Source organism: Pseudonaja textilis, chromosome 7 (genome assembly GCF_049901715.1).
Source record: "Pseudonaja textilis isolate UNSWEBS1 chromosome 7, rPseTex1.2, whole genome shotgun sequence".
NCBI lineage: Eukaryota > Metazoa > Chordata > Lepidosauria > Squamata > Elapidae > Pseudonaja > Pseudonaja textilis.
Window position 1 is genome coordinate 2,359,194 of NC_141996.1, and position 16,568 is coordinate 2,375,761.

The 16,568-nt window shown below is 47.7% G+C and overlaps 1 protein-coding gene across 4 annotated transcripts in view; it reads right to left on the minus strand.

Annotated features, from left to right (window-relative positions):
* PAAF1 (proteasomal ATPase associated factor 1) overlaps positions 1 to 16,568 on the minus strand; it is a 26,710-nt gene continuing 10,142 nt past the window's right edge. For 3 of the 4 annotated variants that reach the window (XM_087937827.1, XM_087937825.1, XM_087937826.1), the window contains 9 exons: positions 13,389 to 13,478; positions 10,161 to 10,259; positions 9,188 to 9,338; positions 8,008 to 8,202; positions 5,649 to 5,740; positions 4,781 to 4,896; positions 3,741 to 3,823; positions 2,294 to 2,376; positions 1 to 455 (listed from right to left, as the gene is read on the minus strand). In XM_087937827.1, the coding sequence (XP_087793953.1) occupies positions 375 to 455; positions 2,294 to 2,376; positions 3,741 to 3,823; positions 4,781 to 4,896; positions 5,649 to 5,740; positions 8,008 to 8,202; positions 9,188 to 9,338; positions 10,161 to 10,196 (837 nt within the window). In that variant the 5' untranslated portion in view covers positions 10,197 to 10,259; positions 13,389 to 13,478 and the 3' untranslated portion in view covers positions 1 to 374. The remainder of the gene's footprint in view (positions 456 to 2,293; positions 2,377 to 3,740; positions 3,824 to 4,780; positions 4,897 to 5,648; positions 5,741 to 8,007; positions 8,203 to 9,187; positions 9,339 to 10,160; positions 10,260 to 13,388; positions 13,479 to 16,568) is intronic. The other variant, XR_015744391.1, reaches the window with a different exon arrangement.

The following is a 16,568-nucleotide window of genomic DNA, read 5'->3' on the forward strand; positions in this document are numbered from 1 at the left end:
CTTTTCCAAATGCCAGGTGGTCTTTAATAACAAAGAAACCTTCTGAGCCAAACTTTCAGCCCCCACACCTGCCGTGTCTTGTTTTCACAGGACTACCCAGTTCAGCCCTGAGTTCGGGTGAGGTCTTCTCAAAAGTCACACCTGTCAGCTCTTGTTCAAGCAACTGCGTAGAGACAGAGCGGTGTTTCCAAAGAGGGGTGGACTTCAACTCCCAGAATTCCCCAGGCAGCATTCTGGGAGTTGAAGTCCACGTCACTTAAAGGACTACCAACCAGGCGGCCCCGTTGGCCCCTTTCCAAAGAGTCATTGAGAGGAATCCCTGAACTAAATCCAGCATTTGCAATCCGTTGTTGTTGTTGGCACTTCCAGGCAGATCACAGATCAGAAATCAGCTGGTATCTCCTCAGGATGCCGTCTCGGCAACAGGTGTATATTTCCTTCCCCCAAGGAGCTGCCTAGAGCGATCGGGGGAAAAATAAAATAAAATAAATGGCAGAAATGATGGGAAAGAAACTATAAATCAACAATGTCAACTGCATAGAAAGAAAATTGGTGTAAGAGGTTTCACAGATGGCATTTTGCGCCCGGTTGAAATGGAATGGAATTATTATATATCAAATAAAAAACTTTTTTTGGGGGGGTGGTGGAAAAAAAGGATGTTTATAAAGATAATCCAGATAAATGCTGGAAATGCCATCAGACACCTAGATGGTATTACCATATGTGGTGGTCATGCATAGAAGCCAAAAAATATTGGACAAAAATACACGCGCGGTTGGAAAAGACGATGCCTTGATTTTTAAAACCTGAAATAAAAACCTGAAATATATAATATTTTAAACCAGAAATATATTTCTGTTGGGGATGATACCTGAAGCTTATAGTAAAGAAAAGGAATACTTAATCCTCCATGTATTAACTGCAGCTAGAATTGTGTTCTTTTGCAATGCAAGCGACGCAAACCTTGTGTTCCTGCGGGCCGTGTGGGCGGCGTAGCCTTGTGTTCCCGCGCAGCCTGGATTAATTGCTTTGGGGGGGGATATTTCTCTGCGGACCACCAACATTTTCTCGTGGATAACCAGTGGTCACCAGCGGCCAGGGGGTGGGATTCAAATTTTTTAACAACCGGTTCTGTGGGCGTGGCTTAGTTGATGGGCGTGGCTTGGTGGTCATGTGACTGGGTGGACGTGGCTTGGTGGTCATGTTATTGGCTGGGTGTGGCCAACTCAATATCACTCACATCGAGGCACGCATCTCCTTACCTGGCCTCTCTGTGGGGGTGCTGCAACAGTCGTAAGTGTGAAAAACGGTCCTAAGTCACTTTTGTCAGTGCCGTTGTCACTTTGAATGGTCACTCCACACAAGCAAAGTACCAGCAAAGGAGGGGAAAAAAAACTCCAGAGAAGTTCCTGAGACAGAAAGTCTAATCCTGCCCAGAATGTAATAAGGGTTAACGGAGAGGCCGTTTCTGTAAGCAACACCAGAATGTTTCCTTCCTGCCTTCCTTACAGGATTAGCCCTGTCATTTCTTCTAACAACCGGTTCTCCAAACTGCTTAGAATGGTAACAACCGGTTCTCACGAATAGGTGTGAACTGGTAGAATCCCACCCCTGTCCCCAGCCCACTGGTTGACAACCACTGGCACAGACTGACCCGACTACTCTGGAGGAGAGCAGCCCGCCCCTCTTCACAAGGCATACCTGGGGACTGAGATTTAAGGAGATGCTTTGAGGAGGGGCATTTGTCGGGAACAAACACTGAATTCCTGGAGTGTTGAATGCCAAAATTTGAACTTTCCTGGATTCCTTGCATCCTTTCTGGATTTCTTGTTTTGCAACCGTGGTGTTCACAGCATTAGGCTAGACTATTTGCAGCCAGAGGCTGCTTGAGGTGTGTGTGTTGTGTGTGTGTGTGTGTGTGTGTGTGTGTGTGTGTCTGTGTTTGATCACTTCGCTCTGGGACTTGCCAGAAACATGGGAGCATTTGAGGAAATTTGGAGCAATCAAGGTGTGGTTTGAACTGCCAGCTGCCTGTGTTATTTCGTGCCCTGCCCCGAGCCATCACAATAACAACAACAACAATAACAATAATAATAATAATAGTGGCGAGTATGAACTATAAAAAAATGAATAAGACGTATTTCAAATCATATGGTCCTTGATTTTATATCCAGACGTATCCTTCCTTCTTTTGGTTTTTGAAGTAGGGCCCCAAATCCTTTTTGAGTCCTGCCACACATCCCTTCTTTGCTCAAAGTAAACCACGTCGTGTGTTGTTGTGTTTCAAACCTACCTTGTACACAGGATCACAGTCGGGTCCGGTTAATTCAAGCACGTGATCGAGATCCTGCTGCATAATAAAACAAGTCCCATCACCTGCAAACAGGTAAGCCGTTAAATTCTGGCATTTGATTCTTGGCAATGCTAATCGTTTTATATTTATACTAGCTTGGTGCTTATGCTTTGCTACGAAACTACGTGGTTGGACTTAGTTTTGGGGGAGGAAAATAAGGGGGGGAAAACTTCTGCCTCTGCCTACCAGCCTCCATCGGTATTCACCTGGCTGGCGTCCTGTCAGTGTGTGAGAGTGAGGGCTGTTTGGAAACTGAAAGAGTGTTTGCTGTTTGAGCAAGGAGGAGACAGCAAGGAGCCTGGGTGTGGCTTAGCTCAACTGTTCTGTACTAAAGCTGCTTGGTGCTCTGAAACTGAAACTCCTCTGCTTGTGTTTTGCATTTGGAAGAGATTTCTTTCCAGGTGGGGAGGGGGAGTAGAACTCCTTAGCACCAGATCGTGGTAATAATAATAATAATAATAATAATAATAATAATAATAATAATAATAATAATGGAAATACGAATGCTCTGAGGGTCATTTCAAAACATCCTTTCTTAATGAGCCCCTAGAAGCCAAGAGGAACCTACGTGCCAATTTTCAAGTTTGTAGGCTTTATGGTTCTGGAGATTTTGTGATGATGCGTGAGGGGCATTTCGCTTTTATATAGATTTCTATTTTTCTTAAGTCTCCCATAATTTGGGATAGCGAGATTGGCAGCAGATAAATTTAATAAAGGACCATCTTTTCCCAATTATATCTACCTGACCAACCAGAGCAGGAAGGCAGGAGAGGTTAGGGTTCCCCTCTCTTAAATAGAACAGAACAGAATTCTTTATTGGCCAAGTGTGATTGGACACACAAGGAATTTGTCTTGGTGCAAAGGCTCTCGGTGGACATAAAAGAAAAGATACATTTGTCAAGAATCATCAGGTACAACACTTAATGATAGTCATAGGATACAATAAGCAATCAAATCCTACTAGGAAACGGACCATATAAATTGTAAGGATACAAGCGACAAAGTTAAAGTCATACAGTCACAAGTGGGAGGGGATGAGCGATAAGGAGTGATGGGAAGATGAATAGTGACAGTAGTGCAGACGAGGTCCATCTCTTGGGACCCAGAAGAAGGACCTTCTCTGTGGTGGCTCCTTTCCAGTAGAACATCAATCCTGCAGAGACAAGACTGGTCCCATCTTGATATTCTCTCCAAATGCCCCGAAGACATGATTCTGCCAAAGGGATTTGGCAACCTCAGGGGGATATGGAGTCCATCAAGAGGCTGGTTGGACTGTGGTTACTGTGTGTGTGTGTTGGGGGTGCTATTGGGGTTTGTATTGGAGGTCACCGTGAGTGAATGGGCATCCATATGGTTTTCCTTCCCAAATAAATCATGAATGAGTTACCTTGGCTGGCAATAAATCCATCCTTATAAGGCGTCAGTGAAAGGACTGGGGCGCCTGATCTCTGGATCACTCGAATGGGAGCTCTGGAAAATGGAGGGAAAAAAATCTAATACTTAAAGGTTTATGGAGATGCTTCGTCATCCTGGTCATAACCCCAAAAAATAGAATAGAATGGAATGGAATAGAATAGAATGGAATAAGAAATCAAAATAGAATAGAAAAGAATAGAAAGTAGAAAATAGAATAGAATAGAAAACATGGAACGTGAATAGAATAGAATAGAATAGAATAGAATAGAATAGAATAGAATAGAATAGAATAGAATAGAATAGAATAGAATAGAATAGAATAAAGATATTGGATGAAGGATAGAATAGAATAAGAAATCAAAATAGAATAGAAAAGAATAGAAAGTAGAGAATAGAACAGAATAGAATAGAAAATATGGAATGTAAATAGAATAGAATAGAATAGGAGAGAATAGAATAGGAGAGAATAGAATAGAATAGAATAGAATAGAATAGAATAGAATAGAATAGAATAGAATAAGATATTGGATGAAGAATAGAATAGAATAAGAAATCAAAATAGAATAGAAAAGAATAGAAAGTAGAGAATAGAACAGAATAGAATAGAAAATATGGAATGTAAATAGAATAGAATAGAATAGGAGAGAATAGAATAGGAGAGAATAGAATAGAATAGAATAGAAAAGAATAAGATATTGGATGAAGAATAGAATAGAATAAGAAATCAAAATAGAATAGAAAAGAATAGAAAGTAGAGAATAGAATAGAATAGAATAGAATAGAAAATATGGAATGTAATTAGAATAGAATAGAATAGAATAGAATAGAATAGAATAGAATAGAATAGAACAGGGAATATGCTGTTTTGTTTGCGTTTGTACTGCTATTGTCTTTTTTGCAGTCTGTATTTTAATGTTTTGAATACAATTTAAAAATTGGGGAGGGAGGAAAATGAGGAAATGGTCACTGGGTTTTCCCAGCTGCTTAAAAGCAGCCGGGAGCCTGACTCACTTTGTGTTCCTGACATCCAGATGGTAGATGCTGCCATCCTGCGTCCCTCCCAGCAGATACGTGTTGGAGAGGAAAGTGCAACAGTTGAAAGCGTCCGAACCGATAAAAAGAAAAACCTAAGGAAGGAAATGAGAGAAAAATGTGGTCTGAAATCCAGTCCCTTGTAGCACTGATGATGTTACCTAGCTGGGTCACGAAACGTCTGGAAGAAAACCACCATGCTCAGAGGGCACCAAGGACTCCACAGTCGTTGTCGTTGTCCTCCTCCTCCTCCTCCTCCTCCTCCTCCTCCTCTCTCTCTCTCTCCTCCTCCTCTTCCCTGCAAACCCCACTCCCTTCTAGCACTGATGATGTTACCTAGTTGGGTCACGGGCGTCTGGAAGAAAACCACCATGCTCATAGGGCACCAAGGACTCCACAGTCTTCTTCCTCCTCCTCCTCCTCCTCCTCCTCCTCCTCCTCCTCCTCCTCCTCCTCCTTTCTCTCTCTCTCTCCTCCTCCTTCTCTCTCTCTCTCCTCCTCCTCCTCCCTTCAAGCACTGACAATGTTACCTAGCTGGGTCATGAAACGCCTGCACGAAAACCACCAGGCTCAGAGAGCCCCAAGGACCCTAACTTGCAACCCCAAAGGCGCAAATGTTCCCTTCTTACAAGTACAATTCTTCCACGGGAGACAAATCAAAAGTGAAATCAGTTCATCTGACAAAAGGCCGACGCAGATCGAAGGCAAAACTCAGCAGACGAAGCTGCTTTGGAGCAAAAATGCCCCTTTCCCCTTATTCTCCTTTGAGATCTGTCTCCTAATCCAAGACAACCAAGACGAAGGAAGAAAATTGACCATTTTACACCAAGTGGAGAAGGGATCTTACTGGCTGCCGGCTTTGTAAGCCCAGGCCTTGCAATTTTTTGTCCTCCCGAGCCAGGAGCAACAGCTTCCCTTCCGTGCCAATTTCGCGCTCGCCTGTAGTGGAAAGAGAGAGAGAGAGAGAGAGAGTTTGGTCTCATGCGGGGAATGGCGACCTTGGCCACTTTAAGACGTCTGGAGTTCAACTCCCAGAATTCCCCAGCCAGCCGGCATGCCTTAGAGTTTCCAGACCCCTGCAAGGTTAAAAGCCAGGCACCCGGGAGTTCTAGTCCTGGGAGTTCTAGTTCTGGTTGAAGTCCACAAATGTAAAAACATTGCCAAGTTTGGAGACCTCTGGATCTAGTGGTTAAGGCACGAGGCTAGAAGTCAGGCACCTGGGAGTTCTAGTCCTGGGAGTTCTAGTTCTAGTTGGAAGTCCACAACTCTTAAAGTTGCCAGGTTTGGAGACCCCTGGTATAGTGGTTAAGGCACGAAGCTAGAAGCCAGGCAACTGGGAGTTCTAGTTCTAGTTGAGGTCCACAAGTCTTCAAGTTGCCAGGTTGGGAGACCCCTGGTATAGTGGTTAAGGCATGAAGCTAGAAGCAAGGCACCTGGGAGTTCTAGTTCTAGTTGAGGTCCACAAGTCTTCAAGTTGCCAGGTTGGGAGACCCCTGGTATAGTGGTTAAGGCATGAAGCTAGAAGCAAGGCACCTGGGAGTTCTAGTCCTGGGAGTTCTAGTTCTGGTTGAAGTCCACAAATGTAAAAACATTGCCAAGTTTGGAGACCTCTGGATCTCGTGGTTAAGGCATGAAGCTAGAAATCAGGCACCTGGGAGTTCTAGTCCTGGGAATTCTAGTTCTAGTTGAAGTCCACAAACCTTAAATTTGCTAGGTTGGGAGACCCCTGGTATAGTGGTTAAGGTATGAAGCTAGAAGCCAGGCACCTGGGGAGTTCTAGTTTTAGTTGGAAGCCCACAAGTTGATAGGTTTGGAGACCTCTGGTCGAGTGGTTAAGACACAAGGCTAGAAGCCCGGCACCTGGGAGTTCTAGTTCTGGTTGAAGTCCACAGGTCTTCAAGTTGCCAGGTTGGGAGACCCCTGGTATAGTGGTTAAGGCACGAAGCTAGACGTCCAGGCACCTGGGAGTTCTAGCCCTTGAAGTTCTAGTCCTGGGAGTTCTAGTTCTGGTTGAAGTCCACAAATGTAAAAACATTGCCAAGTTTGGAGACCTCTGGATCTGGTGGTTAAGGCACGAAGCTAGAAATCAGGCACCTGGGAGTTCTAGTCCTGGGAATTCTAGTTCTGGTTGAAGTCCACAAATATAAAAACATTGCCAAGTTTGGAGACCTCTGGATCTGGTGGTTAAGGCACGAAGCTAGAAATCAGGCACCTGGGAGTTCTAGTCCTGGGAATTCTAGTTCTGGTTGAAGTCCACAAATATAAAAACATTGCCAAGTTTGGAGACCTCTGGATCTGGTGGTTAAGGCACGAAGCTAGAAATCAGGCACCTGGGAGTTCTAGTCCTGGGAATTCTAGTTCTGGTTTGAAGTCCACAAATATAAAAACATTGCCAGAGTTTGGAGACCTCTGGATCTGGTGATTAAGGCACAAAGCTAGAAATTCTCCTTTAGGTTCTAGTCCTGGGAGTTCTAGTTCTGGTTAGTGTAAAAACATTGCCAAGTTTGGAACCTCTGGATCCTGATGGTTTAAGGCACGAGGCTAGAAGTCAGGCACCTGGGAGTCTAGTCCTAGTTCTGGTTCTAGTTGAAGTCACAACTCTCTTAAAGTTGCCAGTGGAGACCCCTAATTGTAGTGGTTAAGGCACAAGCTCAGAAGCCCAGGCAACTGGGAAGTTTGGTTCAGTTGAGGTCCCCGTCTTCAAGTTGCCAGGTGGAGGCCCCAGTTCATGCACGAAGCTAGAAGCCCAGGCAACTGGGGACTAGTTCTAGTTGGAAATCTGCCAGGTTGGTTTAGTGGTTAAGGCATGAAGCTAGAAGCACCTGGCTGGTCCTGGGAGTTCACAGTTCTAGTTGGAGAAATTTGCTAGGTTGGGAGACCCCTGGTATAGTGGTTAAGGCATGAAGCTAGAAGCCAGGCATCTGGGAGTTCTAGTTCTAGGTGGAGGTCCACGACCTCTAGTCTAGCGGTTAAGACCCAAGGCTAGAAGCCAGGCAACTAGGAGTTCTAGTTCTAGTTGAAGTCCACAAGTCTTAAAGTTGCCAGGTTTGGAGACGCCTAGTCTAGCGGTTAAGACACAGGGCTAGAAGCCAGGCACCCGGGAGTTCCAGCCCTGCCTGAAAGCAAAGTGTTTTCACGTTTCAAAGAGAGGCAAAGCGTCCTGCTTTTAGAAGAAGAATCACCCCGTTGCGATTGTAATCACTTACTGGGGAGTTCTTCGGGGGACCCCAAGTTTAAAGAGTTGTCCGTCGCGTTCAGAGCGATCCCATTGATCGGAGAGCCGCAGTCGGCTACAAGGCCCAGGCAAGTCGATCGACCGCAATCCCAAAGGCGAGCCGTGCCATCCCTTGAGCTGGAAACCACGTTTCTGCCCCGCTCCACAATGGCCACGTCCAGGATGCCTGCGGCATCATAAAAAGGGAAATATTTAGTCGCCGGTTGTTCCAGCTCCGTTGCCGCAGCTCTGCCACACACCCAGTGACGGGATTCAACATTTTTGACTAAGGGGTTCTGTGGGCGTGGCTTGGTGGGTGTGGTGTGGCTTGGCGGGCGTGGCAGGGGAAGGTTACTGCAAAATCCCCATTTCCTCCCCCACCCCACTAACCTGCTTTCCAGCTCCGTTCTCCCGTACAGGGCGACCAAAGAAGACCCAGAGAAGAAAGGAAGGAAGGAAAGAAGGGAGGAGGGAGGGAGAACAGGAAGGGAGGGGGATGAAAGGAAGGAAGGAGAGGAGGGAGGGATGGAGAGATGGAAGGGAGGAAGGGGAGGAGTGAGGGAGAGAAGGAAGGAAGGAAGGAAGGAAGGAAGGAAGGAAGGAAAGAAAGGAAGGAAGGAAGGAAGGAAGGAAGGAAGGAGAGGGAGGGAAGGAGAGAGAGAAGAAAGGAAGGTAGGAAAGAAGGGAGGGGGATGAAAGGAAGGAGAGGAGGGATGGAGAGATGGAAGGGAGGAGTGAGGGAGAGAAGGAAGGAAGGAGAGGGAGGGAAGGAAGGAAGAAAGCAAGGAAGGGAGGGGGGAAGGGAGGGAGAGAGAGGGAGGAAGGAAGAAGAAAGAGAGGAAGGAAGGAAGGAAAGAAGGAGGAGGGGGAGAAAAAGGAGGGAGGGAGGGGGAAGGAAGGAGAGGATAAAGAGATGGAGAGATGGAGGGATGGAGGGAGGAGGAAGGAAGGAAGGAGCGATCCAGGTGGCATAGTGGTTAAGAGTGCAGTATTGCAAGCTAAGTCTGCCCACTGTTAACTGTCAACAGTTCGATCCTGACCGGCTCCAGGTGGACTTCCGAGGTGGGTCACAATGAGGGACCCAGATTTTTCGGGGGCAAGAGGCTGATTCTGTCACGACGGCTGGAACGTCTTAAGTGATATTGCTAACTCCAGTGCTCGCGTCTCGCTACCTGCTTTGTGTCCTTGAAACGTTGCGACGCATCTGCCGTCTTCCGCCGACCAGATCTTCAGCCTGGCGTCCATCCCTCCGCTCAGCACCACGATGCCCGATGGGAAAAACCGGCAACAATTCACATCGTATACGTGACCTTCCAAATTCCTCTGCAAAGACCACGAACGGGGCGCCGGTCACTTGACTGACAGACGGCGGTGCTTGCTAATTCATGCCAGGATTTATACCGGCAACATTCACATAAACAAGGTGGTCGTTAAATCAGTCAGCTGGCTGGGGAATTCTGGAAATGGAAGTCCTTCTCTCTTATAGGGGCTGAGGTGGAGAAACCCTTGGCCTCGATCATACCGTCATGCCCCTGGTGGAGACTGACTCCAAGGGAGAGGAGGAACAGCCGACAGGGAGTGGAAATGTGGTTGTGGAGGTTGTGGAGGAGGCTGGGGAAGGGCAGAGGCCGGCTGGGCAGTCAGAGGAAGACCCAGGCCCATCCCCTCTCCATCCTAGGGCATGCAGGGAGGAGCGGATAATGGAGAAACGTGAATGGTGTGGTCTGCGGGGAAGGAAGGGGCCCTGATCCCCTTTATGGGCTGCAGCTGTGAGGACTGAATAAGAGTTTGGACCTGCGTACTGGCAAACGCTGGAGACAAAGCGTGTTTTGTTTTGTTCTGAGGTTATCTTGGCCGGCGTCCTTCCAACAGACCGTCTGCCTTGTTATCTCCTTGAATTTGGTAATTATTTATCCTGTTTCCGTTGTGGAAATTGTAGTTTGTTTTAGTTTTGTATTTCACCTCTATTTGCTCATTAAGTTCGGACTGTATTGCTTTCTTTTGAAGGCTATTTTTGAGTACGTTTTACCCCCAGCTGAGAATTGTTGAACAGTGGGGCCAAGTTGGAGGCGTTAAAGGACCTTTATGTGCGTTTCGGATTTTTGTTACGTGTGCGTTACCCTCTGGGTCATCGCACATACTTACTCTGATTTCCCCGTTAGCGGCTTGCCAAATTTTCATGCTGCCATCAGCGCTGGTGGATACCCCAAGCCCACCTCCGTTCGAAATATCAAGACAGGTGATCTACAATTAAGAGAGAGAACGAGAGAAAAATAAAATATTCTCCAAAGAACCAGAAGGCAGGACGAGAAGCAACGGGTGGAAACTCACAAAGGAGGGAAACAGCCTGGAACTTAGGAGGAATTTAGAACAATTAACCAGAAGTTGTCAATGCTCCAACACTGGAATTTTTTAAAAAGATGTTGGATAACCCTTTGTCTGAAGTGGTGTAGGGTTTCCTTCTGCCCAGGCAGGGGGTTAGACTAGAAGACCTCCAAGGTCCCTTCCAGCTCTATTCTGAACTGAACTGAATTGGGTATATCTAGTCTGGTGAAAAGAAGGTGACTTGTGGTTAGCCGGCAGCAGGTGCAGACAGCTGAGTAGAGCAAGGAGTCAGGTGAGGGGCCAGGACCATCAGGGAGTGGACTGCTGCCTTCAGAGATTGTGGGGGCTGGCAGCAGCGACGAGGAGGTTCCCGAGGAGCCTGTGCCAAGTGCGCGTGCGCACAGGGCTCCTCGTAGGAAAGAGCAGCTGCAACATCACGGGCAACTCGGGAGTAAGGCTGCAAGGTAATGGCTCCTCCTTCAAGAAAATAAAAGCCAGCTGTGAAACGAACGTCCTTTGCAGAAGGCAAAGACGTTTTGAAACTCAGCCTCGTGGACATTCTAGTATCCTGAGTTTCTATTTGAAGATTCTTCTTTTGCAAATTATTTCTTGTCTGGTATCTTTTGGCAAGTCTCGCACGGTTTGGCGAGGTTTGTGCTTATCACAGCTAATTATTTTGTAAAAGCATTACAAGGTTTCTGTTCCTTTTGGGTTGTGTTTGATTTGTCGGAAAAGGGCGTGGGCCAGAACAGTGACATGAGAGCAGTCTCCCAATATTTGACGGGCTGCCACAAAGAAGAGGTCAACCATTCCGCAAAGCTCCTGAAGGCAGGAGAAGAAGCAACGGATGGAAACTCATCAAGGAGAGAAGCAACCTAGAACTAAGGAGAAACGTCCTAACAGTGAGGACAATTAACCGCCGGAACTGCTTGTCACCAGAAGTTGTGAGTGCTCCATCCGTGAAGGTTTTTAAGAGACTGGACAGCCACTTGTCTGAAATCATGTAAGGTCAGAGCTGAAGAAGCTTCTTGGATGAGAAGCGAAATGTCTTCAAAGAAAAAACAAGGAAGTCTTGTTGCCTCTTGAAAAAGCACCTCTGGGACAATCACGACCTGGAGGACTGGGAATCTCTAAGTCAAGCTCAAAATTGACATCGGTGTAGCCATTTTATTTAACCTTATTATACATTCCTTTCTCTTTGCTGGTTACGGGGGGGGGAAGGGTTTCTGGCTTGCTAACATTCCTAAGGTGGGAGGAATGGAGATAGAGAGAGTTGTTGAGGCTAGGTGGTTCTTCTTCCCGTGGGAAGAAAGCTGACCCTGCTGAGACCTGGCGGTGGAGATTGAGGACACCGGGCCAACGTTGATCGACTTCTATTGAGGAACGTGGCTTTTAGGGGTTTGTTTCTAACTTCCAATATTACGTGGTGTAATTTCCGGGTTGGGTCAGATCCGGAATGACAACAGACTTTGGCCAATTCGATGCTTTACCTAAATAAAAGGAATTGTTTTGGAAGACGGGCTTCGCTCTTTTCTTTTTGAAGTGGATTTCGTCCCTTGGAAACCTGACACTCTACAGATTTTAAAGAAGAGATTGGACAAGTCCATTTGTCTGAAATCATATCCCGTTTGAGCCGGACTAGAAGACCTCTTAAGATCCCTTCCGACTCTGTTATTCTGTTTAAGGAAAAGGAGGAGGAGGAGTGACATGAGAGCAGCCTTCCAATATTTGAGGAGCTGCCACAGAGAAGAGGGGGAGTCAAATTATCCTCCAAAGCATCGGAAGGCGGAACAAGAAGCAACGGATGGGAACTCATCAACGAGAGAAGCAACCTGCAAACAAGGAGAAACCACCTAACAGTGAGGACAATTCACCGGTGGAACAGCTTGACACCAGAAGCTGTGGGTGATCCATCACTGGAGGTTTTGAAGAAGACACTGGGACGGCCATTTGTCTGAAATGCTACAGGGTTTCCTGCCTAAGCAGGGGGTTGGTCTAGAAGACCTCCAAGGTCCCTTCCAATTGTGTTATTGTGTTCATTTATTTTAATCTGAGGGGGAGGGAGGTTTTATGGAGATAGGACAGCACGGCTCAGGCTTGGGACGGTAGGAAGCGTGTGAAAATGACTCAGAACAGCCCTATCTTAAGACATAAGACATAAGAATTTATTTGTCATTACACTCGCAAGCGGGTGCAACGAAATGAGGTGCTCTTCCACAAGTAAAACTGGACAACACCATTGAAAGAAAAATAAAATTAAACACAACAGACCATACAATAATCTCTATACAATTTAAAAATGTAAATACCCCATTACTCTCAGCCATTAAATTCCACAAAAATCTTATGACCCTGCGTTCAAACTCAAAACTGCACTTGGATAAAAACTGTTCTTAAATCTAGTCGTCCTTGTTCTTAATACCCTGAATCTCCTTCTCGATGGTAATAGTTCAAAGAGCTGATGTCCCGGATGAGAGAGTCATTCAATATATTAAATATCTTCCTCTTACATCTATTCCTATACAGTTCTTCCAAAGAGGGAGTGAGCAGCCAATGATGTTTTGGGCCATCTTAATCACCCTCTGAATTGCCTTTTTCTCTGCCACTGTGCAGCTCGAGAACCATACACAGAGACAGTAGGATAATCTACTCTCAATTGAACCCCAATAGAAGGTAGTCAGTGGACTCTCAGCCAGTTGTTGTTTCCTAAGAATCCTTAGTAAATACAATTTAACCTCATGGTCCTTAGGAAAAACCCAGCGAAGGTCTGGGAGATGCTGTCACAATTTTGTTAACGCACCCTTTACTTCTTGGAAGAACAGGTAGCTCTTGACAAAACCAACCCTACTCATTACAGTCCTATATGTCATAATGCTTGTTAAATAGGCCAGCCATAGGACTGCAGAGATCATTAAGCCAACACACCGTACTCGAGTGAACCACGGTTTTGCTAAAAAAACGATAAGGGTTTTTTCAAAAAATAAAATAAATCCTGCCTTTATTTCCTTCAATAGTCCTTTCGAACCAGGCAATAAAAGGATTACATACACTTTTCTGATGGATCCTGCAGAAGGAAGTATAGGGTGCCAGAAATTTACTGCAGGCGTTTTCCCGCGAGCAGGAGACGAGCAAACTTTTCTGAAGCAGATAAAAAAGGAAAATTGATATTAAATTAGATGGACCAAATGCAGATTTATCTCAACCGACCTTCCTTCCTTTCCTTCCTCTTTTTCTCCCTTCTTTCTTTCCTTCCTCCCACCCTCTTTCCCCCCCTCCCTCCCTTCCTTCCTCCTCCCTCTCCTTTTCTTCCTTCCTTCCTCCCCTCCCTCCCTCTTTCCCCCTCTCTTTCCTCCCTTTCCTCCCTCCTCCTTCCTTCCTTCCCTTCCCTCTCCCCTCCTTCCCCCTTTCCTTCCTTCCTTTCCTCCCTCCCCTCCTTCCTTCCTTCCTTCCTTCCTTCCCTCCCTCCCTCTCCTTCCTTCTTCCTTTCCTTCCTTCCTTCCTTCCTTCCTCCCTCCCTCTCCTTCCTTCCTTCCTTCCTTCCTTTCCTCCCTCCCCTCCCTTTCCTCCCTCCTTCTTCTTCCTTCCTTCCTTCCTTCCCTCCCTCCCTCTCCTTCCTTCCTTCCTTCCTTCCTTCTTCCTTCCTTCCTTCCTTCCTTTCCTTCCTTCCTTCCCTCCTCCTCCTTCCTTCCCCTACTCCCTCCCTCCTCTCCTTCCTTCCTTCCTTCCTTCCTTCCTTCCCCTCCCTCCCTTCCTTCCTCCTTCCTTTCCTTCCTTCCTTCCTTCCTTCCCTTCCTTCTTCCCTCCCTCCCTCCTCCTCCTTCCTTCCTTCCTTCCTTCCTCCTTCCGCCCTCCCTCTCCTTCCTTCAGCTTCCTTCCTTCCTTCCTTCCTTCCCTTCCCTCCCTCCCTCCTTCCTTCCTTCCTTCCTTCCTTCCTTCCTTCCCTTCCCTCCCTCCCTCTCCTTCCTTCCTTCCTTCCTTCCCTCAACCTCTCCTTCCCTCCTCCTTCCTTCCTTCCTTCCTTCACTTCCTTCCTTCCTTCCTTCCTTCCCTCCCTCCCTCTCCTTCCTTCCTTCCTTCCTTCCTTCCTTCCTTCTTCCTCCCTCCCTTCCCTCCTTCCTCCCTCCTCCTCTCCTTCCTTCCTTCCTTCCTTCCTTCCTTCCTTCCTTCCTTCCTTCCTCCCTTCCCTCCTCCTCCTTCCTTCCTTCCTTCCTTCCTTCCCTTCCTTCCTTCTTCCTTCCTTCCCTCCCCTCCCTCTCCTTCCTTCCTTCCCCTCCCTCCCTCTCCTTCCTTCCTTCCTCCTTCCTCTCCTTCCTTCCCTTCCTTCCTTCCCTTCCTCCCTTCCTTCCTTCCCTTCCTTCCTTCCTTCCTTCCTTCCTTCCTTCCTTCCTTCCTTCCCTCCTCCCTCTCCTTCCTTCCTTCCTTCCTTCCTTCCTTCCTTCCTCCCTCCTCCCTCTCCTTCCTTCCCCTTCTTCCTTCCCCTCCCTCCTCCCCTTCCTTCCTTCCCTTCCTTCCCTTCCTTCCTTCCTTCCCTCTTCCTTCCTTCCTTCCCCCCTCCTTCCCTCTCCTTCCTTCCTTCCTTCCTTCCTTCCTTCCTTCCTCCCTCCTTCCTTCCTTCCCTTCCTCTCCTTCCTTCCTTCCTTCCTTCCTTTCCTTCCTTCCTTCCCTCCCTCCTCTCCTTCCTTCCTTCCTTCCTTCCTCCCTCCTCTCCTTCCTTCCTTCCTTCCTTCCCCTCCCTCCCTCTCCTTCCTTCCTTCCTTCCTTCCTTCCTTCCTTCCTTCCTTCCCTCCCTCCCTCCTTCCTTCCTTCCTTCCCTTCCTTCCTTCCTTCCTTCCTTCCTTCCTTCCTTCCTTCCTTCCTTCCTTCCTCCCTCCCTCTCCTTCCTTCCTTCCTTCCTTCCTTCCTTCCTCCCTCCTTCCTTCCTTCCTTCCTTCCTTCCCTCCCTCCCTCTCCTTCCTTCCTTCCTTCCTTCCTTCCTTCCTTCCTTCCCTCCCTCCTTCTCCTTCCTTCCTTCCTTCCTTCCTCCCTCCCTCCCTCCTTCCTTCCTTCCTTCCCTTCCTTCCCTTCCTTCCTTCCTTCCCTCTCCTTCCTTCCTTCCTTCCTTCCTTCCTTCCTTCCTTCCTTCCTTCCTTCCTTCCCTTCCTTCCTTCCTTCCTTCCTTCCTTCCTTCCTTCCTTCCTTCCTTCCTTCCTTCCTTCCTTCCTTCCTTCCTTCCTTCCTTCCTCCCCTCCCTCCCTTCCTTCCTTCCTTCCTTCCTTCCTTCCTTCCTTCCTTCCTTCCCTTCCTCTCCTTCCTTCCTTCCTTCCTTCCTTCCTTCTCCCCCTTCCTTCCTCTCCTTCCTTCCTTCCTTCCTTCCTTCCTTCCTTTCCTTCCTTCCTTCCCTCCCTCCCTCTCCTTCCTTCCTTCCTTCCCTCCCTCCCCTCTTCCTTCCTTCCTTCCTTCCTTCCTTCCTTCCTTCCTTCCTTCCTTCCTTCCCTTCCCTCCCTCCTTCCTTCCCTTCCTTCCTTCCTTCCTTCCTTCCTTCCTTCCTTCCTCTCCTTCCTTCCTTCCTTCCTTCCCTTCCCTCCTCCCTCCTCCTTCCTTCCTTCCCTTCCTTCCTTCCTTCCTTCCTTTCCTTCCCTCCCTCCCCTCTTCCTTCCTTCCTTCCTTCCTTCCTTCCTTCCTTCCTTCCCTTCCTTCCTTCCTTCCCCTCCCCTCCTTCCTTCCTTCCTTCCTTCCTTCCTTCCTTCCTTCCTTCCCTCCCTCCCCTCTCCTTCCTTCCTTCCTTCCTTCCTTCCTTCCTTCCTTCCTTCCTTCCCTCCCTCCCTCTCCTTCCTTCCTTCCTTCCTTCCTTCCTCCCCTCCCTCCCTCTCCTTCCTTCCTTCCTTCCTTCCTTCCTTCCTTCCTTCCTTCTTCCTCCCTCCCTCCTCCTTCCTTCCTTCCTTCCTTCCTTCCTCTCCCCTTCCTTCCTTCCTTCCTTCCTTCCCTCCCTCCCTCTCCTTCCTTCCTTCCTTTTCCTTCCTTCCTCCCTGCCTCCTCTCCTTCCTTCCTTCCTTCCTTCCCTCTACCTTCCTTCCTTCCTTCCCTCTCCTCCCCTCCCTCCTTCCTTCCTTCCCTTCCTTCCTTCCTTCCCTCCCTCTCCTCTCCTTCCTTCCTTCCTTCCTTCCTTCCTTCCTTCCTTTCAGCCTCCTTCCCTTCCTCCTTCCCTTCCTTCCTTCCTTCCTTCCTTCCCTCCCACTCCCTCTCCTTCCT